At 40.1% G+C, this 27,162-nt stretch overlaps 1 protein-coding gene across 1 annotated transcript in view; it reads left to right on the forward strand.

The window, feature by feature from the left end:
- The first annotated feature begins 495 nt into the window (after nt 1-495).
- Nucleotides 496-27,162, forward strand: part of PLXDC2 (plexin domain containing 2) — a 431,731-nt gene continuing 405,064 nt past the window's right edge. Inside the window, exon 1 of the mRNA XM_068987428.1 lies at nt 496-607. Coding sequence (XP_068843529.1) covers nt 496-607 — 112 coding nt within the window. The remainder of the gene's footprint in view (nt 608-27,162) is intronic.

Raw genomic sequence — 27,162 nt, forward strand, 5'->3', positions numbered from 1 at the left:
AAACCTAAGCCTCCTTGAGGGGGCCATCCCAAGACGGGAAAGTTCCTTCCGAGCCAACAGCCCTCTTGGATTTGGAGGAGGCACCCGCGCCGGCTGTGGAATTAGATCTGTTTTGAACCCAGTGGAGCGCATCGCCGTTTGCGGGCACCGGGGTGGCGCTGCCTGTGCGGAACAGAGAGTTTGCCAGCCCCAGCTGCAAGTGGCCTCTCGTCTCCGCAGTTGTTGTTCTGTGTCTGGGGTGAGGACTGCGAGTGTTGTGGCAAGTTGTGAAGGGAGACCTGGAGGTCCGGAGAGGACTGCGCTCCGCTTGCACTCCCTTCTTCCTCGTCCAGGCTCCTGGGTGTGCAATCCCAGAGAAATTTACAAAGGCCTCTGCGTCCCTCCGAGACCGGTCCGCAGCATTCAGCCCCGTTGTCCCTATTCCCAACGGGAGCCCCGGAGCAGCACAGGGCGCCGGGGAAGGACTGGCGGGGAGCGGGAGATCGCGGCGGCGGCATGGCGAGGTTCCGGAGGGCCGACCTGGCTGCTGCAGGAGTTGTGTTACTTTGCCACTTTTTAATGGACCGGCTTCAGTTCGCTGAAGGGAAGCCTGGAAATCAAGTCAATGGTAAGATGCACTTTCGCTTGTTGCTTTCCTGCCCAGTCGAAGACCTCTCTGGTACCCAGTTCTCCACCCACCTCCACTCCATCTATCTGCCCTTGGTAAAGTTATTGCAATTGCATTTCAAGTAAACTTGAGCTTCTCAGATGAGCAGAAGGTTGGCTGGATGAGTAGAGTAGTAGGGACTGAGGGTTTTTCTTAAGGATTTACCACTTGCGGTAAGCAGGGGATGGTACTGTCTTCCCCCGAGGCGTCCTGAGAGGGCTCGGGTGTTAGAGCGAACCTTCCCGCGGATACCTCCCCAGGACGCATCCTGGTCTGCGTCCTCCCGGGCTCCTCCTCCTTCCCTCCTCTTTGCCTCCTGCCGAGATAAACTAAGGGGGTGCATTGTGGCGGATGTGGTGGCAGCCGGGGATTGCAGCGCTCCCCTCTGCTGGAGAAAATTCCCTGTGGCCGCACCTTCCTCCCGCAGGCGGTCCCAACCTCTGCTCGCTCTTGCTATCTGGGGCTGAGCCGGCGCTAGAAGTGGGGCGGGGTGGGTGCGGCGGGACACCGGGGAGGGGAGGAGGTGGCAGAGGTGGGGTGGACGCGCCTCTGGAGACCAACCACCCGCCCCATTGTCCTCCGCCGGCCGGCTTCGCGGACAGGCCTGAACGTGCAGGGGTTCCTGCGAGTGGCCTGGCTCTGCCCCCGCGCGGAGCCTGGGAGCTCCGCACAGCCCAGAGGCGGCGCCCCCTGCTCGGGCGGCTGCGCCAGCCAGGTGCGCGTCCAGCCCAGGACCGCGCCCCCGGGGTCGAGCGCTGAGCGGGCGATGCAGCCCTCGGCCGGGGGCCCGCCGGCTTCTCCCGGCCAGGTTCTGCGGAGCGGGAGGTCCAGCTGCCTTCCGGGACCCTGTCCACCGTGAACCGAGTATCTGCTCCCCATTTCGCCCCGCCCCCGGCCCCCCCACCCCAGAAATGCATAGACTTTGAGAGTAGGTGAATGAGGAAAAAACACTTGAGAAATAAACGCTAGCTGGTTAGAATAATCAAGGTTTTGTTTTGTTCTTTTAATTCCGAGGAGGGGAAATAAGTGATTCCTCGGAAAGTATTCTGGCGTCCACAAATGTCATACTTGCAATTCGCAGAGGGAAGGCTAGGGAGAGCACCTGGGGATTCCAGGTGAGGTGAATCTAGAAGGAGGTCCTTAAATGAAATTTTACCAACCTCAGACAGCCCGAAACACTGTCTGCTCCTGCTGAAAATATTACACAGAAAACCGCTTCTGACTGTGCTCCGGTTTATCATCAGAGGGGTGTGTGTTGGGGATGGGAGTGGGCAACAAGATACCACTTTTAAAGCTGTGAATAAAACGCAAATTTTCTGGATGTCGGTTTGTTCTGCATAGAAGGACATAGGTTGTTCTTGACAAGGTGTTATTTATATCAATACATCATACCTTCTGTTTATTTCTCTGATACATTTCATTGGTAAAAAAATAAAACTGTTACTCGTCTGGGAAACAGCACATTTATTTTAAAAAGGGCAACAGTAATTTTAATGGGTATATTCATGAAAAAAATAAATGCTTAAAGAAAGCAATTTATTATATCCCAAAGGAGATTAGAGAGGTGGGTGTGCCAGAATGCATCCTAAGTTGTTTATTTGAAAACTTCTTTGGCACTGAAAGTAAATAGTGCATTTACAGTAAAAAAAAAAAAAAGTCAACAAATGTTTATTTTTTCCTGACCCTTTTCCATTAATAATATATGACTAAGGAAAGAATAATATATATATATATGTAAGTTTACTAAGTTGTCAAATTGAGGGTAAAATCCTTTCCACTCTAAAATTGGTCATATAATTAAAAGCTTTTACTTCGGGGATTATAAAATACATATATTGCTCAACATAAATCTGCAGGTGTTGTAAATTAATATTTCTGTTGAAAAACTACTCTAGAAGCCCATATATTTATAGGCCTGAGTAAAAAGGAATAGTTTAAATTTCTTGGCAATTTTTTTAAAGATATATTACAAACTGAAGTAGCTTCTTTCCCAGATATCAATCTCCATTACTTTCATGAAATCATCTTGGAATTAAATAGTTAGCATACTGTAAAATATAAAGTGTAGCAATGAAATGGAAGAAAAAAATAATTTCCTTTGTAAAATAGTCTAGCTAAAAGTTCAAGGAATTTTTAAAAAGTTCAACAGTCTTGAAATTTGGCATGTAGCAATCAGGATTTTTAATACAGACATTTTGACACGGGGGGAGAAACCTGATTTCATAAGAAACATTTTTATTATGCATTACTTTAGAAATGCTGCAGTTGACTTTGTTGCCACCAGAGGGCAAAGAAACTGCTGATTTCCTTCCCATTCTTTCCCAAACCTTGGACTAATGATCCTCAATATTTTGTTTTTCCTATGTGCAGTATTTGTTGATATTTCAACTTGACATTTAAAAATGAATGGCAACTTAATGAGAGTTTATTTTATTTCCCATTTTTCATTAAAATTAAATATTCATTTAACATTTATATAGTACTTCCTACATGTAGACTTATACTTTGAATACATTCTTGTGGTATAATAAGTAATGGAAAACCCCGAATGCTCTCTTCTTCATCACTGTTGGCAATTATTACCACATTATTGTGGAATTCCCAAGAATATATTTGAAAACATCTCTCTTACGATTAAAAGTTTGTTATTGTATACTGAACTTTTTAAAAGATTGAATGTGCTTTTCAGTTCAGTTCAGTCGCACAGTCGTGTCCGACTGTTTGCGACCCCATGAATCACAGCTCGCCAGGCCTCCCTGTCCATCACCAACTCCTGGAGTTCACTCAGACTTGCATCCATCGAGTCAGTGATGCCATCCAGCCATCTCATCCTCTGTCGTCCCCTTCTCCTCCTGCCCCCAATCCCTCCCAGCATCAGAGTCTTTTCCAATGAGTTAACTCTTCGCGTGAGGGGGCCAAAGTACTGGAGTTTCAGCTTTAGCATCATTCCTTCCAAAGAAATCCCAGGGCTAATCTCCTTCAGAATGGACTGGTTGTATTGATACTTATATCTGAAAAGTATTTGCTCATACTAAATAGTGCGCCTCAACCAATATTTAGAGAAAAATAAGCCTAGAATAATGTTAAATTTTATAAGTCTCAAATCCTTTCCGTATTGTCATACATTCATCTTTATATCCTGAACTGATTGTAAAAGTTTAGTAACAATGTCAAAGGAAATAGATGCATTAATCTTAACTCAAAAGTTTAAATCAGGAAAAAAGGCCTAAAAATATGTAGTTATATTTTGGCCTCATTATTGCTCTTAAACATGATTTAATGCAGCAAATACATTCATTACCACTAGAGAGAGAGCAATGATAATTTAGGACCCCAAGGAATTTTCACTTTTTAAACTTTCTAATATTGTAGAGACAAGTAATTTATTTTTAGCAGATCATTTACATTTAGTTGTGTCTCTAGTTGGATGTTTTTCTATTATTTTCTGCTTTCATTAGAGTTGAAAAACTTAGTTTGAAATACCACTAATTTGTGGAGTTTGCTATGAGAGCATTTCTGTTGAGATGTACTGTCACTATATATAGACATATCTGGGGCAAAAGATTATGACAGAGGGTTAATTCAAGTGAATATTCTCTATAAAATGGGCATGTGTCAGATTATTAGAAAATTTTTAAAAATATTTTTTTATCAATGACTCCAGATTGCATATAATACATTTTTAAAATATAGAATGTGAGAGTCTTTTTTCTTTAAAGGATAGATAGAATTTGAAGCCTGAGGCTGGGTAAGTTTGGAATGAGACATAACTAATCTTGAATATTCAGTTCGGAAGTAAGGTTTGAAATTCATGGATATTTGCACAGAGATTCAGAATCATTACAATTAGAACCATTTATGCACTTCTTAAGTTTGATCTTTAGAAAGAGGTTCTTATCAAGGAGAATGTGCTTGAGTAAAACTTAGGAGTAAAAAATACTAATTCACTCCCCACAGATTTCTTGTCTGTGAGAATCAGATACTTTCATGCAGAGATGTCGATACTGTGGATTCTTTTCAATAGTTTTGGTCTCATTTTTTGCTTCCTAAAATGTGTCTTCCCTTGTAGAAACAGTATGTTCATAGAGATGAATGAATTGATCAACCATGATTATGAGATTTAAAATCTTAGGTCAGTTTCCCACTACATGAATCCCAGCCTCTGAATGAAGCCAGTCAGTACAGAGGAAAGCAGAGCCACATGATGGAGAAGCTTGAGTCCTGTTGACAGTGTTTGTGGCCCTGGATCCAGCCATGCCTGAAGCTATTATATCCCCTGGACTTTTCAGTTATATGAGCCAATAACTACCTTTCTTTGATTAAAAAACAAAAAACAGGCTCTTCAGATGGCCATTACCAGTAAGATGGAAATAATACACAATAGGCCTCAGAACAATAGTTTAAAATGAGAGAAGAGAATCCAAAGGTCTGTCGTAATGGCCTTAAACCTTCTGTTAATAGAACTTTCAAAAAGTTCATTGCACTATTCTGCTACACTTCTGAGTTCTGACTTTATTTTCTCTCATGTACTTAATCTAATACCTTAAAGTACAGTGTATACTCTGTGTATGTATGTATATATGTGTGTATATATGTGTGTGTATACATGATATGTGTATATAGTGGTGGTGCTCTATTTTCAGTGGCGATGACCACTATTAAATAAGTTCAGTTCTTTTTGAAATTACTTTTCAACTGAATTGTGCTTAGGCCTTATTCCATGAACTTACACTGAAGGTGGCTTTCAAAACGGTCTCCCAAAACTCATTACTGGATTTCCCAGGTGGTGGAGTAGTGAAGATTCCACCTGCCAATGAAAGAGACACAGGAGAGGCAGGTTCGATCCCTGGTGAGGAAGATCGCTTAGGGTAGGAAATGGCAACTTCCTCCAGTATTCTTGCCTGGAAAATTCCATGGACAGAGGAGCTTGGCAGGCTGCAGTCCATGGAGTCACAAAGAGCTGGACACAACTAAGCGCAAAACTGGTCATGGTAGCTGTTACTGGGGAAGGTGGTTGCGGGTGTGGTGCAATGCTTTGCACAGTAATTGTTCCTCAAGTAAGAGAGGGAGGGAGGGAGGGAGGGAGGGAGGGAAAGAAAGATACTGTGCCTTAACAATGATACAGTTGTTATGAACTGGTTCGTTTGTATCTTTTGGACATTATGAATAGCGACCAGAAATATTACTTTAAAAAAAACAAGGTTTTTTGAAAGCTCAGAGCACAATTTGTGGCCCGAGTCCAACAAGTATCCGAACCTTCTGGGGTGCATTTCTTGTGCTGGTTTACCTAGGTCTTCATCTTGTCTTCCCCTACTTTCATTTAGCTGTGTCCAGCTTTTCTCACTTAAAATCTTGTATTAGTTTTAGAGAGGGGAAATAAGTAAATAAAAAGCAATCACCCTAATACATAAGGTTGTATATTACAAAGTTGCTTTTCTGCTTTCTTTTAATCTAATTTCAGTCCTTTGCCTTTATTCTGAGCACGTATTTCATGAAGCTTCGTGAAGCTCTGATTATCTCTTTCCAGTATCCCACTCTGAGAAATCTTTCTTCTTCCCTGAGGTTTACACAGGAGGTCTTCTCTCACTATCCCCCAGACTATGATTCTGTTCAGCTGAGGAAGTTGCTGCAGAATGACAGACTAAGAAGTACAGACAGTACTGTAGTGATGCTTTTTCTAGGACACTTTTCCCCACTATTTATTGTGTCATGTATTGCCTGGCCTAAAGAATTCTATTGGAGGAAAGAAGAGAATACAAAATATTCTACAGTGTATTGTAACCAGACTTTGAACTCATTGCATGTTTTTTCTTTGTTTCTCTTTTGCCCTCTTTAATTAAAAAGGTGATAAGATATGGATTGATGGCACAGATTTGGGTATTTAAATAGAATTAGAGGTCTTGTCAGGAGCCTGTTTGCAATTAGGATAGCCTGTTAAGGATTGTAGGTCTGAACACAGGGTCAGAAACTGTGTGACCTTCTTTAAAACACAGACTTGCAATCCCTTCCTCCAGAGGCCATCCAAACACATCTGAGCACTAGTAACTCGCCTCTCCCCTCCAAATTAAAATCAGCTGTCCTCCCTGCTTCAGGCATTACAGTAGACAGTGGCCTGTGATTTTGTCAAGAGAGGGTCAAGAAGGCAGGGATGCAAAATGACTTCCATTTTACTTTTCTGGAATCTTATGGTTTTTCCTGTGGTCATGTATGGATGTGAGAGTTGGACTGTGAAGAAGGCTGAGCGCAGAAGAATTGATGCTTTTGAACTGTGGTGTTGGAGAAGACTCTTGAGAGTCCCTTGGACTGCAAGGAGATCCAACCAGTCCATTCTGAAGGAGATCAGCCCTGGGATTTCTTTGGAAGGAATGATGCTAAAGCTGAAACTCCAGTACTTTGGCCACCTCATGCGAAGAGTTGACTCATTGGAAAGTACTTTGATGCTGAGAGGGATTGGGAGCAGGAGGAGAAGGGGACGACAGAGGATGAGATGGCTGGATGGCATCACGGACTCGATGGACGCGAATCTGAGTGAACTCCGGGAGTTGGTGATGAACATGGAGTCCTGGTGTGCTGTAATTCATGGGGTCACAAAGAGTCGGACACGACTGAGCAACTGAACTGAACTGATGACTTAGTTCCTCTCTTTCCCCCACCTATTATTTTTCACTCATTAATTGGAAATTTTCCCTTGAATACGTATTGTTCAAGGTGTGATCCTCTAGGTAAGGTGCTTATCTGGCTGTGGCTATAGGACTATAGAGAGCCTGATGGGAATTTGCCCTGTGGGTAAACTGCATGAGAATCAGAATGTTTAAAAGTCAAGTTTGTACAGAGTCCTTGGAGTGTTCAGTGATAGGAGAAGTCTACATAAAGCCAATAAATTCTCTCTAAGCTTGCTGCTTGGTAAGTACACCCTGGTTTATTTAGATCAGGCTCATGTGTTCTTTGGTGCAGTTGGAATATGGAACATTCAATCTGCAGTGATGATTTTTAGATAGTAGTAATATCCTCCTGTGTTTATATGTATCTGTTTGTAGCAGTAGCTCCCAACTTTTTCTCTCTGAAATCGTAATTTGGACATCCTATTAAATATTTATTTCCCTAAACCCTGAAAGGCAAGTAAGCTAGGTGGAATGTATTATTTTACAATGTGAAATTCATAAACAATGATGATGTTCAAGATGTGAAGTAGTCCTGTAGGTGCATTTAAGGCACAGCTCTTTCTGAGTCTGTGTACATACAGTGCATACATATTTGCATAATTCTCTCCAAGATACAGCTTAGACAGCAGCTACTACTGACCCAATGAACCTGATTATTCAGTTGGTATATTTTTGTTTGTTTGGTTAAAAGAACCTATTGACCTTACTGCAGATGTAGCAGTATCTGACTTCTTTTGCATGCACCCGCCCCTTTTCCATGTTATCCATTTCCTTCAATACATTCAAAAGGGTCTATGAAGAAATTACATCAATGTAATCTACATTGCAAAATAGTCCTGAAAAAGTGTACTGGAATTAATTTTTGCTGTACTAACTCATATTTTCAATGCTTATGGGTTCTTGATATTTAAAGGAATCCTGTCCTGAACTTTTGATTAAAAAAAAAAAAACCTCAATTATTTTGTTAGACCATAGTTTTGTGTTTAAAATTAGCTATAGGGCACTAAATCCATACTTCTTTGAAATATTATATCATCTGATGTTAGCTGTCTTATTGACTTTAATTGAAGTATGATTGATTGATATTAGGTAGTTTAATTGTGACTTTTAGTATTTATATATTTCCTGGGAATATACACCTATAATTACTTTTTCCTTTTAATGGTAAGGGTAACAGTAAGGGTAACTTAGCCCTTTTAGTAGACAGTCAACTTGTTTTTATATCACTAATTTCTAATTTACATATTTCAAAACTATTTTCATTTCAATTATTTACCATTTTCTGTATTCCAAGAAACAAGAACTAAAAGGCATATTGCTATGTATTTGCATCTTTGGTTCTTGTTTGTTTGCAATAGGGATAGAGTCATTGAGTTTATTGTCATGCAACAAAAGTTTAAAGAATATTTTAACACCTATTTGAAAACTTTGAATGCCCTATAAAAGTAAAATTGACTTGTAAGGTTAAAAAAAAAGCCATTTCACATTTTAGTTTGAAAATGTTCTTGCTACATTATAAAGGTATTGCTCAATGTTTTATTTTCATATGTTGACATAACATCATAGGGTATTGTATATCTTGCATAGGATATATTTTTATCTGTTTAGATTTATAATTTGAATTTTTAAATTGTATGTAGTTTTCTAAATTCTTATTTATTTTATTCAACTTAAATGGATTTTATGAAAGCTTTAAAGTATATGTAATAATATTTCCTACATCAAAACACTGTAGTGACATTTGTAAATATGGCAGGAACTGTAAAATTTTTACATGTTATGAAACAATTTTGATTGAGGCTGAATTTTGTATAAATGTATCACATGCAATTGTGTTGGCCCTAACTTTCCCAGTTGAGTTATCCCCCAATCGATTTATATAGTCTTCCAGTTATTTTTCTCTGAGGGGTGTATCCAATCTTCCATCAACAAAAAATCAGTACTTTTCTTAAAATGGAACAGTGGTATGGCATGTTTTATTTCTGTTTTATTGAGACGCAATCGATATATAACACAGTGTAGGTTTAAGGTGCATGTGCGTACTGAGTCATGTCCGACTCTGTGCGACCCCATGGACTCTTGCCCACCGGGCTCCTCTCTCCATGGGATTTCCCAGGCACTAATACCAGAGCGAATTGCCATTTTCTTCTCCAGTGGATCTTCCTGACCCAGGGATAGAACCCAGTTTTAAGGCAGACAGCAAATGATTTGACATCCATACATCAAGAAATGATTACCACAATAAGTTGAATGAACATCCATCATCTCATATAGGTACAAAATAAAAGACAAAGGAAAAATTTTTTTTGCCTTGTGATGAGAATTCAAGATTTACTCTCTTAAGAGCATTGATATATAATGTATAGTAATGTTAATTACATTTATCATGTTGTGTATTACATTCCTAGTACTTATCTTATAACTGGAAGTTTGTACCTTTTAACTGCCTTTGTCACCATACAAAGATGTTATGTTATCAGTTCAGTTCAGTTGCTCAGTCGTGTCTGACTCTTTGTGACCCCATGAACCGCAGCACGCCAGGCCTCCATGTCCAACACCAACTCCTGGAGTTTACTCAAACTCATGTCCATTGAGTCGGTGATGCCATCCAACCATCTTATCCTCTGTCGTCCCCTTCTCCTCCTTCCCTCAATCTTTTCCAGCATCAGGGTCTTTTCCAATGAGTCATCTCTTCACATCAGGTGGCCAAAGTATTAGAGCTTCAACTTCAATATCAGTCCTTCCAAGGAACACTCAGGACTGATCTCCTTTAGGATGGACTGGTTGGATCTCCTTGCAGTCCAAGGCACAAGTCTTCTCCAACACTACAGTTCAAAAGCATCAAATCTTTGGTGCTTAGCTTTCTTTATAGTCCAACTCTCACATCCATACATGACTACGGGAAAAACCATAGCTTTGATGGACCTTTGTTGGCAAAGTAATGTCTCTGCTTTTTAATATGCTGTCTAGGTTGGTCATAACTTTCCTTCCAAGGAATACGCATCTTTTAATCTCATGGCTGCAGTCACCATCTGCAGTGATTTTGGAGCCCCCAAAAATAAAGTCAGCTGCTGTGTCTGCTGTTTCCCCATCTTTTTCCCATGACGTGATGGGACCAGATGCCATGATCTTTGTTTTCTGAATGTTGAGCTTTATGCTAACTTTTTCACTATCCTCTTTCATTTTCATCAAGAGGCCCTTTAGTTTTTTTTCACTTTCTGCCGTAAGGGTGGTGTCTTCTGCATATCTGAGGTTATTGATATTTCTCCCGGCAATCTTGATTCCAGCTTGTGCTTCATCCAGCCCAGCATTTCTCATGAGGTACTCTGTATATAAGTTAAATAAGCAGAGTGACAATATATAGCCTTGACATCCTCCTGTCCCAATTTGGAACCAGTCTGTTGTTCCATGTCCAGTTCTAACTGTTGCTTCCTGAGCTGCATACAGATTTCTCAAGAGGCACGTCAGGTGGTCTGGTATTCCCATCTCTCTCAGAATCTTCCACAATTTATTGTGATCCACATAGTCAAAGGCTTTGGCATAGTCATTGACTGCATTCCCCAAGCTGTACATTTCATCCCTGTTGCTCATTTCATTAACTGCAAGTTTGTACCTCTTAATTCCCCTGGCCTGTCAGTGCTGTTTTGAACACTGGTTCTGTGTATAGCCTTACATGCATCTCCTCATGTTCATATGTAGGACTTCTATTTAGAGGTAGAATTCATGGGTTACTGGGGTTGTGAATGTTCTACCATAAAAGGTAAAACCTGGGACAAATGCTGATAGACTTTCCAAAGGTCTGTTCCAAAGATAATAATGCTTCAAAGATAAAGGTGCTTGGTACCTGAAGATTATCCCTGTGCAGATACCACACTCTTAATTACTTTAGCTTTTAAGAAGTCTTTGTTTGGTGGGGCAAAGCTGTCCTCCTTGTTCTTGATCTTCAGGAGCATCTTGGCTATCCTAAAGGCTTTTTGGACTTCCCAGGTGACTCAGTGGTAAAAAATCTACCTGCACGTTCAATCCCTGGGTCAGGAAGATCCCCTGGAGAAGGAAATGTCAACCCATTCCAGTATTGTTGCCTGGGAAATCCCACGGACAGAAGAGCCTGGCAGGCTGCAGTCTTTGGGGTTACAAAGAGTTAGACACAACTTAGTGACTAAATAACAACATAGGAAGGCTCTTAGCTTTTTCATATCTATTTTAGAGTAAACTTTCAGATTTCTTTAAAAACTCTGTTGAAGTTTTGATGGAAATCACTTTATATCTTAGGGTCATTTGGTAAAGATTTCAATTTCAAAACAACTTGGAAACGATGTAATTTATTTTCTACAACAGCTAAACCCACAACAATTACCACTGTGCTTCATAACAAATTGTTAATAGTAGCTATTTGGCAAGTGACCTTTTTTTAGTTGAAACAATGTCCTTAGATTGAATGTTAGTGCTATTTTCCTGATCACATCATGATACTAGACATACATCTAATTGCTTCTTGGGAAATAGCAGGGGGAAACCATAGGTTGATTAAAATGAACAATTCAACTAAAGAAAAAAATGTTAATTCCTAACTTTTTAGGAACTACCACAAATGAGAGGTGGCTGCCAGGCAAATAATACATGGAAATGACGTTTTTACAGTGTCATTTTAGTAACCTATCTCTTGATTAGCATAGCAGTTCCAAGCAAGACTTTAAATTTGCTGCTTTGTAAGCATCATTTCTGATGAGAATGGTAAAGTCCTCTAGATTTAGGATTTACATTGAAAGAGAGTACACTTTATAAATTGCTTCCATTTAAAGATAGTAAATTTATGATTTTATTTAGACTGTAAGACAATAAATTAAAGGTTTATAATTTGCTTAATTTGAAAATCCTAATTGCACCTCCTTCTCAGCCCAGTTTATGTCTGGCCATTGCTCTGAACCCTGCCTGCTGATCTGGATATTTTTTAATAGGGAGTAAATGGACAGGCTGGGCAGGCTGTTTTATTTCTTTGTTATTTAGCCTTCATTATCTTTTTAACATCTGTTGTTCATTTCAGATATTTTTAAAAACATGATTCAACATCATTTGCGGATGATAGTCTCATTGTCTACACATTGCAAAACAGCTTTACACAGGAAGCCAGATTTGTGCAATCTTAGTTTTGGTCAAGCTGTTTTTAGAAGAGCGGTTTGTAAAATAGGCACAACCAATGAGACACTGATTTTTTACAAACCAAGCACTGATGTTTGACTTGAGACTGCCTTTCCGTATCCCCAGTTCCCTTATCCTAGCTCTGGCAGGCACCATCCTTTCTAGCCTTGTTCATTTCAGTCATGCCCCACTTTTCCTCCAACATCATCCTGCTGGAATCCTTTCTTCATTCCACAGCTGGAAAGATCTTTCTGAAATGCGAACCTGTGTCACCCTTCTGCTGAAAATGCCTTCAAGTCTTCCTCAGGCTCTCACTCTAGAGGTCAGAGGCCTCGATTACCTGATCCTGGTTTACTTCTTTAGGTTCAAGTTCATCACTTCCTTCCTCCTGCTTTCCCAGGTTTCCCACACTTTCTTTCCCCATGAAGCTACATATGCCGTTCCCTCTCTTTGAAGCATCCTTTCCTTCTCTTCCTGTCTATTGGTCTTTCAGGTCCCAGCTTCATCTTGATTTTCAGCATCAATGACTCATTCCTCAGGGTTTCTCTGCCAGCTCCAAGACTGAGTTGAGTCCCTCACCAAAGTGTATTCCGCACACCCTCATGGTGTCACTTATCATCAGTGGAGTAACAGGCCGTGCCTGCACTTGACTGTGAGCTGCCCAAGGTGAGAGGCTGTTGTGACTGATCACCACTCCCTCACCAGCTCCAAGTACAGGAAGCCCCACTGAACATTTATAGAATGAAGGGGTCTTGTTATGTCTTCTACTTTGTGTGATAGTACTATTAATGGGTGCTTAGTCACTCAGTCGTGCCCAACTCTTTGTGACCCCATCAACCACAGCATGCCAGGCTGCTCTGTCCATGGGGATTCTCTGAGCAAGAATATGGGAGTGGGTTGCCATGCCCTCCTTCAGGGGATCTTCCTAACCCAGGGATCGAACTCAGGTCTCCCACATTGCAGACGGATTCTTTACTATCTGAGTCTATTCATTTGTTTAGATTTACCACTCAGACAAAGGGTTTTGTTTGTAGCTTATTTCTACATATTTCTTTGGGCAGAATTTCTCACTTATAATTTCTTTCACATGACACCTTGGATTTAAATACCCATGATTACAATCTGTAGACAAACCAGAGATTGACATCAGAGTAAAGGAATTTATCATATATGTTTGTGAAGAACTGACAGTTCATTCACAAATGATGGTTTAAGAATGATCAAGTCACTCAGTAAGCTAAGAAGAATAGAGAAAGCGATACTTTAGTGATTTACATTCCAACAATTTGAATTGTCTGGTAAAATGGTAAAATTGTTTCATTTGTTTCTCTTGAGAGAATGCCATGGTTAAAAAGCATAGATGGATAAACAGAGAATGAAATAGAAATTAGATAATGAACCATGAAATCTGCATGAAGAGCTTTCCAGGTATTTCAAAGCTAAAGATGCAAACTGGAAAATGTGCTCTAAGATGATATACTTACAAGAGTTCCAGATACAAATCATTGGGCAACTTATTAGACATTTTTTCAACAAGATCCTAAAAGATTTCTTAATCCTTCATACATCTTAGCTTTTGCTAGGCCATCAATCTGTACCCAGAATGGGACCTCACTGATGTGAGTTAAAATCTTTCCAAGGTTTTCAGTGTGATTCACTTGCTGAAGTTTTGGTCAGCATCCTTCATGATGTATTCAACTTGTATTTGTTATTCTACAAGCATATTTTTTTCACCATATCTTTCTATTTATTGCTTTTCTAGAAACATCCTCCAAAGTCCTTCTGATATATCACACTAATTTTATGGAGTGAACATCTGATATGTGTCTCTTACTCCCTTCTTCTTGTAACAGTACCTTCTCATTATTTGGGGATGTTTAGTCTTGGAAACAGCATGTCACCACCATTTAGGAAGGTCATCTTGGTGACTCTGTTGTTCACTTGGGTCTTTGTCATTTTGTTGTGCTTCCCCAGATAGTTCAGCATATGTCCCAAAGGATACTCATAATAACCTTTCATCTTGGACTTCAGGCCTATTAGTCCTTGCGTAAATGTTACATGCATATGCTGGAAGAGAGAGTCTTTTTTATAAAAGTTATTTTGGGGGTTGTTGCATTGGGAAAAGATACATCTAAAGCCTTCTATAGATAGACTTCCTGACAGGCTTCCTTGGTGGCTCAGATGGTAAAGAATCCTCCTGCAATGCAGGAGATAAGGGTTTGATGGCTGGGTCAGGAAGATCCTCTGGAGAAGGGAAAGGCTAACCACTCTGGTATTCTTGTCTAGAGAATTTCATGGACAGAGGAGACTGGTGGGCTATGGCAAAGAGTTGGACACGACTGATCCCTCTGACTATAAGTCATAAGTCAGGAAATTTCAGTTTTTACTTGAGATGTATTGCTTGCATCTGAGTCTTAGTAAATACATCAAAGTTTTCAGTTATATTGTTATTGGAGTAATTACTTGATTGAGGACTGTTTCTCCCACTAGACTGTAAACTCCATGAGAGTAGGAACCACACTTGTTTTCTGTTTTTTTTTTTTTTTTTTAGCACGTTTCATAGTGTTTGGAATATAGAAAGTACTCGATAAATATTTGTTAAATGGAAGTTTCGAATAAGTTCATTTGGGAAATATTCTCTCAGTGATTGGTAAAATAATTCAGTGCTCAGATATCAGGTGAGATTTATCAGATGAGTTCAAAGTTGCAACTGCAATCGATTTTTCCCTGTTGGTTTTCTTAAGGAATTCTTTGTCCCTTTCTCATTCTAGAAATTAAGTTCCCTTACCTGAGTCTTATTTTTCTAATCTTTCTTCACGTTTAATTTAGTGTTTTCCTTTTACTTTCCCTGCAATTCCTATTATTTTATTTTCCTTATGGGTCTAGACATATATTCCCAGCAGTAGAAAGAAGAAGATCTGAACTCTTCAATGGATGATACATCATAGCTTTTCTTAGGCCATTAATCTGTACCCAGGATTAAGAGGCAAACAAACATGAAGCAGAAAATAGTTGATCCATAGCCAGTGCTTATTCATTTTATTTGCTTAATTCTTTTTTATTGGGATTTTCCAGACCATTAAAAAAATCTAAAAAGAAAACAAAAACAGTAAGATTACATGCTAACATAGCACCCAAGGCACAGTAACTTCTCAGTTTAAACTTGGTTGACTTACATATTAAATAAAGACCCACAAAAGCCTGTTGCACTTCTAATTTTAAAATTCATTGACTCCTTCCTCTATTTATTCACTCATTCAATAAGTAATCAATTAAAAAAAAAAGAAATGGAGGAATAAATCGATGCCTTTTTAAAAAGTGAAATAGGCTCTTGTAGGTTAATTGGAAACCTAGCTGTTCTATCTCATATACGTAAGATATAAGTAACTTATATGTAAGTTGAGGTCTGCCATATGCTACACATATACGTGTGATGAGTGCTTAAAATATATGACATTTTCATGGCATGATTGAAATCCACTTAAAAGTTCTGTTCACCCAGTTTTCATATATTAGTTCAGCCGTTCCTCCGATGGGATAATTTTAGTTGTGTCAGGCGAGTGTATTCCCCTCGGTTCTGTCTCATCACAAGAAAGATTTGGAGTGACGGACATTAAAGCCCTCGGCGTGTCACAGCTCTTGGGTCTTGGACAGACTGTGTTATAGCTCTCAGGTCTCGAACAGACCGTGTTATAGCTCTCAGACAAATCAGTGTTACAGCTCTATTTTATTTAGATAATAGCAGGAAAAGCCATCCTCGAGGCGTGAGGGCATGTCGACTCAAAGACGTGAGGAGAAGGGCGCCCCAGCGCGGGAGAGATGGGGAGAGAGAGACCTCCGGCCCTTTGGCCCCTCTTTTTATATGTCTTCCTCCCCCTGGGCTTGCCCCATGTGAACTGGGCCAGCCAGGATGGCTGTTCTGCCTGAGGTCCTCACTCTGGTCCTCGGACCTTCCTTTGTTGTGTTTTCGCGGGCTTTTCTCTTCCTTGTCTTTTAGCCACCACCATCCTGGACTCCTGTTTCCTATTCTAACTACCCAACAGTTGGAAGATGTGTTTGTTTAATCAATTTAATTTCATATTTTATTGTCTTGGATAAATAAAAACTAGTTTCTATTCTTAAGAAATATGACCCACAGGGAAACACAAGCACAGGCATAGTATGAATCTCACAGAAGAACCATGTCCAGGGTTTGGCAGGGGTGGGGTTGGGAGAAGGCCTTTTGGGAAGACAGCATTTGATTGCTGTATGGTTGTTAAAGGAAGTTTCTGATGCCAGACCGCCTTGGCTCACAATTTACCAGTTGAGTGACCATGAGCAAAAATGTTAACTCCTGGAGCCTCCATTTCTTCATCTGTAATGTGGGAACAAAGTTACGTATCTGTGCTGCACATTTCTGTTCTCTGCAGGTTTGGTGAGGTTGCCATAGAAATATTAATATAAGAAAGTGTGGAAGCAGTAAGTGAAGGGAAAAACTAAACAAGAGGGAAAAAGTAGGGCAGAACCAAGGAAGGAGTGCTCCACAGAATGGTGAGCCAACTGAAAAGGCTTTCAGTGATAATTTAAGATATTAACTACTGTGGTATCCATTGCAGACTGTCTGAGATTCAACCATCATCTTTGAGGTAGTAATAACCACAGCCAGTGGTACTGTTGCAGGTGCAGGAAGAATTAAGGCCCGTGAGTGCTTTTGATGGCCACGTGGGCATCAGATGGCATGCAGGGGCCCCGCCAACAGGCTCCGACTTGCATGACAAGGTCCCAGCATCAAAACACTGCTCATTTTCAGAATCCTCGCCCTCACTCAGCCATAGCCTAGGGCAAGCTTTGGATCTGAAGAACATTATTCCAATAAAATGTACATTAAAAGAACACTCAAATAATTTATTTTTAACAGACTCATGTTGTGTAAAATGAGAGGAAGCTCCCAGAAACAGTTTTCTTTTTTTGGCCTGCGTTGAGGACACAAAATAAAATTCTGCTGCATCATCGGCTTTGAAGGAAGAAAAGAATTCTTTGACCTTATTATTAATAACATACTTGCTTCTGGGGTAAATAAACTGCCGTATAAGATTACACAACTCCCTTGGGTGATCAGGTAACTTTGTTGGATTTTATTGTGATGTTCTGTGTATAAAGAGATCCAAAATGCTACATGTGTCTTAGTGAATTTATCAGAAAAGTTAAGCAGTATATATGTAAGAGCCTGACAGCTATCCTGAGATTTCATCAGTTAATGGAAGATGAGAAATGTCAAAATAAGAAATGGATAAAAACTCTTTACACATCTAGAGTTCTCTGAGCAGTTCGTATTTAGCATTTTTCCTGCAGAACTCCAGAAGGCCTTCGGTGCTTTAGTTAGACCAGCCCTATGTACATGGGTGGAAGAGGTGAATACACTTATGGCTCTATTTGAGAGCCATAGAAAAGCTTCCAGCTTCTGTCACCTACACTACTGTGTCTGTGGCTGCTAACTTCAGAGGGTGGTGTTTTGGGTTGAGGTAATGTGTTGTGGAAAATGTCAGTATTAAAAGGAGAAGCAATAGTCATCCACAGCCTTTCTGTCTGAAACCTTGCAAAACAGGTATGGTAAAGAGATAGCATCCAGGTTCAAACAGACTGGGCAGGCAGGCCCCTTGTTAGACCAAGAACAGGAAGAAGTCACTAAGAGCATGTGTGGGCATGTGCATGCTGATGTGAAGTGTGTGTGTGTGTGTGTGTGTGTGTGTGTGTGTGTGTGTGTGTGTGTGAAGGTGTATGGAACAGGAATGCCAGGAACAGGCAGAGGAACAGGAATGCCAGAGTTGAGGGGCTGATAGAGAATTGCTCCAGAGAGCTGGGTGGGCTTGGAGGACCAAACCCGTATGTGATGTCTCTGTGTGTGGCACTGTAAGGTATAGTGCCTAGGGTCCCATTTTAATATATGACTACTATTGTTTGCTCATATAATCAAAAATAATAACTTCTCAATATATCCAAATTATCCAATTGGATTAGCCCATTAACTGGAAGAAATTGGCTTAATTATATGATGATCAGTGTGAACAGGAATCGTTCCATCCATCTCACATAGCCACATATATGTGTTTTACATTATCAATTACATTGAAATTAATAGGCCATTAAGTTGGTGTTGATGAAGTTTATTTCTCAGAACTATTCATTCAACAAACATTTGTTAGCTATAATCTAGGTGCCAAGTATTGTGTTGTAAAGAGAGAAAAAATATAGTCCCTGCCAGGTAGAGGTTACAGGGCAGTATTAGAAATAGGAAGGTAAAGAGATAATTCTAAGAAAATGGGTGAGAGGAAGAGAGGGGACCCTGTGATTTTCTGATCAAGCACTGTGGATTAGAAAAAAAAAAAAAGACCACACAATTTAGGTTAAAGGGTCAAGGGAGACTTCCTTGAGGAACTATTTCAGTCTTGATTTGAAGCAAGAGTAAGATTTAGGAGCGTGGAGAAGATGGAAATATGTTCCCAACACAGAGAATGGCCTGGAGCCAGGAAACAGCAGGCTTTTTGCTGCTGCTGCTGCTAAGTCGCTTCAGTTGTGTCCAACTCTGTGCAACCCCATAGATGGCAGCCCACCAGGCTCCCCCATCCCTGGGATTCTCCAGGCAAGAACACTGGAGTTGGGTTGCCGTTTCCTTCCCCAATGCATGAAAGTGAAAAGTGAAAGGGAAGTGGCTCAGTCGTGTCCGACTCTCAGCGACCCCATGGACTGCAGCCCACCAGGCTCCTCCATCCATGGGATTTTCCAGGCAAGAGTGCTGGAGTGGGGTGCCATCACAGGCTCTTTGGCAACTGCCATTACCTGTGGGGAGAGACAGTTGAAAGGCCAAGAAAGGTCTCCTCTGTCATAGAAAGGTGTTGAATTCTTGCCTGCAGGTGACAGCTGGCCATTGACAGATTTTTGTCAGCTGAGAGAGAAACTCGGATGGGCCTCTCAGAAAACTAGTATTGGTATGGAAGGGGCAGACCTGGAGACAGACCAGATTTAGAAATGATTGAATTAATAAGGATGTAAGGTGACGAAGACTTCCAATAACAGGAGAGTGTCTAAGCCAGTTCCCAGATTCTCCAGGTGCTTTTGGGAAGGGACAGATGCGTTCAGCTTTAGACATGTGGAGTACTGAGATGGTAAAGGGACATTCCTGGGGAGATAGATGCCAACTCTACCAGGTGGTGGTCTTGCATGAGATTGAGATGTGGAATCATCAACGTATAAGTGATAGTGAAAACCAGCGAAGAAGCATGACAAGACGGAGAAGAGCAGCGGGTCAAGGTCAGAGTCCTAGAGAAGTGGTTTGGGAAGGCTGTATGGAGGAGGGTGCTCAGGAGGGAGAAGGAGGAGGAATTACCTGAAGAGGGAAGCCAACCTGGCTGAGTTAAAGCAGGTCATTAGAACTGGCAAGGAGTGGCATCTGGGAATTCAGTCAGAATTTAGCTTGGGTGGATGAAGGAGAGGTCCACTTTTGCCAGATTTCATAAGTGATAAAAGTAAGAGAAGTTAGTGATCTGGCTGAAACTACAATCTTTAGAGAAAATAAAAGGATGTCTGGGAAAGAACTGAAGGGGAGGAAGTACTTACTGTCAAGAGAGGGTTTTGCCAGGATGGGAAATTTGAACTTGTTTACAGGGCTTACCAGGTGACTCAGAGGTAAAGAATCTGCCTGCCAAGGCAGGAGATGCAGGAGGTGCGGGTTTGATCCCTGGGTCGGGAAGATCCCCTAGAGGAGGAAAGGACAACCCACGCTAGTATCCTTGGTTGGAAAATCCCATGGACAGAAGAGCCTGGTGGACTACAGCCCATAGGGTCACAAAGGGTTGGACACCACTGAACACACATACACATAGGTATGTGGAAGCAGGCAATAGATAGCTGGGCAGATTGAGAATATAAATATAATAAACTATACAAATATAATATTCTATAAATATAATAAACTATGTTGTTTCTGAAAGAATGATCACAGCTCTCCCAAAATGCAGCTTGACTCATGGAATCCTTTATTATGTTACATGTAAGAAAATTGCTGGGACATCTAATAAAATTTTAATTAAGGCTGGATGGTATCACATTTGTGGACCCTGAAGTCATCAAATCCATGAAAACTGAGAAATAAAGTTTGTTGGAAAGAGAATTTCACCTTAAGAAGTAGCAGCAAGAAAAACGAATGTTTCATATATTTTATCAGTTTCATTTATTTTATCAGTTTAGCCTGGGCTGCAAAATGTTTGTAACATGATAAATAAACTATATGAGAGAAAAGGGCATTTAAAATATAACTTATTTAGGTTTTGTGCATTTTTTTTTTTTAAGCCAGCATCACACCCTGAAGGAAATGGAAGTAATGACTCCATTGTTCTTTTATCAACAGGGACCAGTATTAAAATAATAAACTATGAAAAAGGAGTTGTTTTACCTGCTGTAGTTCATTTTTTTTGTCTGTTTATGGCTGAATATTGATAGTGATTAAAATAGTGCCCAGCACATAGTACATACTCAGGAAATAATTGTGAACTATGAGTTTTCTAACCTTTATTTGTATATAAGCAATCAAGGAAATAAGACCAAAATACTTTTCATAAAAACTTTGGGTCTCTCTCCTGCTGCTGCTAAGTCACTTCAGTCGTGTCCGACTCTGTGCAACCCCATAGATGGCAGCTCACCAGGCTCCCCTGTCCCTGGGATTCTCCAGGCAAGAACACGGAGTGGGCTGCCATTTCCTGCTCCAGTGCATGAAAGTGAAAAGTGAAAGTGAAGTCGCTCAGTCGTGTCCGACTCAGCGACCCCATGGACTGCAGCCTACCAGGCTCCTCTGCCCATGGGATTTTCCAGGCAAGAGTACTGGAGTGGGGTGCCATTGCCTTCTCTGTGGGTCTCTCTTCTAGGAAACAGTAAACTCTTATAAAAGAGGTGTTTATTTTCTTCCAATATTGCCTTCAAGGTGAGTTGGAGTTTTATCAACACTTGTTTTATAAAATTGTTAGAAAACTTTAAAAGGACTGATTGTTATCTGTAACATGCTACCCAGCAAGACATTCCTGACCAGCTTGAAGTTAAGAAAAAAATAATCAGCCTTAATTAAAGGCTGATTAAAAACAGGAGCACAAGTTAAGAGCAATAAAACCCTCTTAGCTGTAGATTGCATGCTCAGGGACTCAGTCGTGTCCGACTCTTTGTGACCCCATGGACTGTCGCCCACCAGGCTCCTCTGTCCATGGAATTTCCCAGGCAAGAATACTGGAGTGGGTTACCATTTCCTCCCTCTTCCCAACCCAGGGATGGAACCGCATCTCCTGCTTGGCAGGTGTATTCTTTACCACCACAGCACCTGGGAAAGATTGTAAATTTGTTTCTCTTTGTAATTGGAACATTGCTCCATGCCTTCAGAGAGAGAGAGAGAGAGAGAGAGAGAGTGTTTGGGGTTGGGAGTGGCGTTGAGGGAGGGGGTTGGGAAGTGATGAGTGAGAAAGAAAGTAAAAGATGAAAAATGACATGGCCTTCGGTTGGATTCTGATAATCTAATGGTATTTCTGGATATATACATAAAGTCCCTTAGTTTGTGCTTTCTTAGATTATATCTATCCTATTTTAACTTTGAAATGTATTGCAATGACCAAGATGATAAAATGCAGGATTAATTAAATTTTTGTTTCATCAGACATGCAGAAATGCTAATGTGCTTATAAATATGCCTCTATCCACAGTGATCCTTCAGCTTGTAACTGAACTTGTTAGGTCATTTATCATTGTCTACGTTACTGGCTTTGTCATATGCATCCCTGTAAATCAGAAACACAGGCCTCTCCTTTTAACTTTTTGTGTTTTTTCCATTTCTTGTTCACTTGATCTGACAATATATTAGTGATAGATAAACTAGCATAAAACCATTTAGTTTTTCTAGCACTTGTATTTGAATAAAAATAGTTATAATTCAGTGAATTTGTGTCACTTTTTCTTAGTAAAACTTATGGGCTCTAAATATACACTAATGTGTCTAGAATAGATGATATAATGCTTTGTTAATGTATAAAATAATGAACACACAATTTTTTCATATTTTACATATTTTTGTTAACCTTGTAGTGTTTTCTAACATGTAATAATAAATACAGCATTGGAAATTTGTAATCAAGTTTATTTAGCCTTTCCCTTCTCCAGGGAATCTTCTCAACCCAGGGATCAAACCCAGGTCTCCTGCATCGCAGGCAGATTCTTTACCAAGTGAGCTATCAGGGAAGCCTAGTAATACAGCACTGGAAATTTGTAATCAAGTATGTTTAAGTCCCAATAAAAAAGACAAATTGGCTTGTTACACTCCTTAACCTTATGAAGGTCTTGAAACAATTCTGAGACCTGTAAGTTCAGATGCCTTAAGTCAATTACTATAGAGCAAAGACTGAAATATTAGAATGATAAAGCAACTCAACTCATAGCTTCCATCTTCTCACATTCCCTTGCCTTTTTTTCCTGAGTTCCTGCTTGTATTGGGTATACCTGTTAATCTGCTCATCAGTTTTACATCTCACAGTTCACTTGCTCCCTGTGTAAATCTTGTTTCTCAGGCAACTCTGTCTTGCAAGGAGGGATATGGGCATTGAGTTTCATCAATACTTGTGAACTGATTTACTTTTAACCCTGGAGGTTAAATATGTTCTTCTATTTTCAACAGTTGTGCTTTGTGGGGAAAGAGTGCCATGCAGAGCTGACTATTGGTTTGCCTGCTGCTAGTTCCTTCTCCTGTCCTGCCTGTGGGCACTCCCATAGTGGGCAGACAGGCCTCCTCCACCACCTGTTGGTCTGGGTCACAAGAGGAAGCCATGAGCGCTGATGATTGGTAGTCAAGACAAGGGAGTCAGACCTTGATTTGAACTCAGCCCCACCAGTCTTTCATAAAGGATCTTCTTACTTATATGGCATCATAAAATTATTGACTATAATTACTTTGAGAGGAGAGAAAAAGCTATCCTATTCTCATAACTATACTGTATCGGATATATATTTAATATCTATGGTCAAAGAGAATTTGACGAGGAGCGCATATAATTTCATTTTTATTTTGGTGAAGCATTGAGCATTACTGATTAGATATATACCATCCATGTCATTGCTATTATCAAAGAAATGATTATGACAGGGAAACAGATGTCAGAAAGCAATTACACTAATAACAACATGATTACTGTCACCAATTTAATTCTAGAAACCTGCCTGGAATCCTTATGAAGCAAATAATTTTCCTCAGCTGTATAGAGTAGGCACTGATCTCTTTCTCTCTCCTCACAGTTTCAAAGAAAATGTGCATTAAAATGTTTTTGATTCGATGTATCAATCAAACAGCATCAGCTATCCAACGCTTCTCTAAAATATCAGATCTTTTTCAAAGTAATGTAATTATTTTTCCAAAGCATACTTTTACAGATGGAGGGTTTTGTTTGTTTTAAAAAAATTGTTTGCATGTATTTAACCATCACAGTTTGAATTGTGTGCATTATGACAGAATATATCATGATCCTTCTTTATTTTCCGGGTTCCATAAGTTTCTATGTTGTTTCTCAGTGTTCTCTTTTTGTTTTTTCACCTTGACTGACCAAATTACAATGTTTTAATATTTTGTGCTTTTTCTTCTTCCAAGTTATAAAATCAATCTCTATTATAGATATTTTAGAAAATACAAAGCAGTACACAGAGGACAAATCTTGCCCATCACTCAATGGTCCAAAATGACCAATATTAGAATTTGATGTGTTTTTTTTCTTTTTTAAAAAATTCTTATGTATCTATCATCTTTCTTCCATCTATTCTGGCTCTAGTGCAGTGTGGTGCTTAGCCACATCTGATTCTTTATGACCCCATAAACTGTAGCTTGCCAGGCCCCTCTGTCTATGGGATTCTCCAGGCAAGGATACTAGAGTGGGTTGCCATTCTCTTCTCTAGGGGATCTTCCAGGCCCAGAGATCGAACCCAGGATCGAACCCAAGTCTCTTGTGTCTCCTGTATTGGCAGGTGGATTCTTTACCCCTAGCACCTGGGAAGCTCCATTCTGGCTCCACCACTTATTGACCTTAGACTCAGACAGAGGTCTGTGCTTTATGTTTCTCCTTTATAAAATGGGAACAATAACAAAATCCTACCTCATAGGGTGACTTTGAGGATTAAATAAATTACTTCATGTAAAGTGATTAGCAGAGGGCCTGACACAGAGTAAATGCTCAGCAAATGCTGGTGATTTGTATTCCTCATTTCTTATTTATATCTTATTTGCCTGTCCTGTTGTAGTAGATATATTATAAAAGAGAAACAAAATAGAAATTAAAAGGAACAAGACACCCCAATGGATGGTCTGCCATACCCCACATTGGAGAACACTTGGCATAGGATATTGGACATTTACAGGAAAGATAAATGACAATATTTATCAATATCTTCAGATTACTATCTTCAGATGACCATATTTACTTTGAAATTTCAGATTTGGGATAAGATTCCAAAGTCATTTTGAAAACTTGGTACTCTCTAACAATAATTTATATATTCTTACCAAAAGGAGATGTGACTTAAGGGCATATTATGATGCTTTAGTTTGAAGCCTCTAAAATAACCACAGGCCTATAGTAGCAGCTTTACATGCTGGGATTATTTTTCAGAGTTCAGCTAAATTTACCCGTATCCCACCCCTTCTCCATCGTAATAGTTTCCTGACAATTACAGCCCCCAACAGCCTTGTTCTCTCTTGATTTCTCTTCTGTTCTACCTATTTGAACTTGACCATTTAGCTGCTTTATTTTTCCACCCGTGTACGTCATGGCATAATGAACATCTTTACTAAATAATGTGCTTTTGTTATTGTTGTTGTTTAGTTGCTAAATTGTGTTTGACTCTCTGCACCCCTGCAGACTGTAGCCCACCGGGTTCCTCTGTCCATGAGATTTCCTAGGCAAGAGTTCTGGAGGGTGTTTGCCGTTTTCTTCTCCAGGGGGTCTTTCCAACCCAGGGGCCAAACTGTGTCTCGGCATTGGCCCGTGGATTCTTTACCCCTGAGCCAACAGGGAAGCCCTCAAGTAACGTACATGTTGGCTTCAAATCAAATGGACTGAAATCTAGACCTTAGAGATGACCTGATTGGTAATTATTCAATACTTTATTCTTTTATTTTATTTTATTTATTTAATTTTTAATTTTTATTTTTACTTTATTTTACTTTACAATACTGTATTGGTTTTGCCATACACTGACATGAATCCACCATGGGTGTACATGCGATCCCAAACATGAACCCCCCTCCCTCCCCAAAACATCCCTCTGGGTCATCCCCGTGCACCAGGCCCAAGCATGCTGTATCCTGCATCGGACATAGACTGGTGATTCGATTCCTACATGATAGTATACATGTTTCAATGCCATTCTCCCAAATCATCCCACCCTCTCCCTCTGAGTCCAAAGGTCTGCTATACACATCTGTGTCTTTTTTGCTGTCTTGCATACAGGGTCATCATTGCCATCTTCCTAAATTCCATATATATGTGTTAGTATACTGTATTGGTGTTTTTCTTTCTGGCTTACTTCACTCTGTATAATCGGCTCCAGTTTCATCCATCTCATCAGAACTGATTCAAATGTATTCTTTTTAATGGCTGAGTAATACTCCATTGTGTATATGTACCACTGCTTTCTTATCCATTCATCTGCTGATGGACATCTAGGTTGTTTCCATGTCCTGGCTATTATAAACAGTGCTGCGATGAACATTGGGGTACACGTGTCTCTTTCAATTCTGGTTTCCTCAGTGTGTATGCACAGCAGTGGGATTGCTGGGTCATAAGGCAGTTCTATTTGCAATTTTTTAAGGAATCTCCACACTGTTTTCTATAGTGGTTGTACTAGTTTGCATTCCCACCAACAGTGTAGGAGGGTTCCCTTTTCTCCACACCCTCTCCAGCATGTATTGCTTGCAGATTTTTGGATTGCAGACATTCTGACTGGTGTGAAGTGGTACCTCATTGTGGTTTTGATTTGCATTTCTCTAATAATGAGTGATGTTGAGCATCTTTTCATGTGTTTGTTAGCCATCCGTATGTCTTCTTTGGAGAAATGTCTATTTAGTTCTTTGGCCCATTTTTTGATTGGGTCGTTTATTTTTCTGGAAATGAGCTGCAGGAGTTGCTTGTATATTTTTGAGATTTATTCTTTGTCAGTTACTTCATTTGCTATTATTTTCTCCCATTCAGAAGGCTGTCTTTTCACCTTGCTTATAGTTTCCTTTGTTGTGCAGAAGCTTTTAATTTTAATTAGATCCCATTTGTTTATTTTTGCTTTTATTTCCAGTGTTCTGGGAGGTGGATCATAGAGGATCCTGCTGTGATTTATGTTGGAGAGTGTTTTGCCTATGTTCTCCTCTAGGAGTTTTATAGTTTCTGGTCTTAGGTTTAGATCTTTAATCCATTTTGAGTTTATTTTCGTGTGCGGTGTTAGAAAGTGATCTAGTTTCATTCTTTTACAAGTGGTTGACCAGTTTTCCCAGCACCACTTGTTAAAGAGATTGTCTTTACTCCATTGTATATTCTTGCCTCCTAAGGTGTCCATATGTGTGTGGATTTATCTCTGGGCTTTCTATTTTGTTCCATTGGTCTATATTTCTGTCTTTGTGCCAGTACCATACTGTCTTGATGACTGTGGCTTTGTAGTAGAGCCTGAAGTCAGGCAAGT

Source organism: Capricornis sumatraensis, chromosome 15, assembly GCF_032405125.1.
Source record: "Capricornis sumatraensis isolate serow.1 chromosome 15, serow.2, whole genome shotgun sequence".
Classification (NCBI taxonomy): domain Eukaryota; kingdom Metazoa; phylum Chordata; class Mammalia; order Artiodactyla; family Bovidae; genus Capricornis; species Capricornis sumatraensis.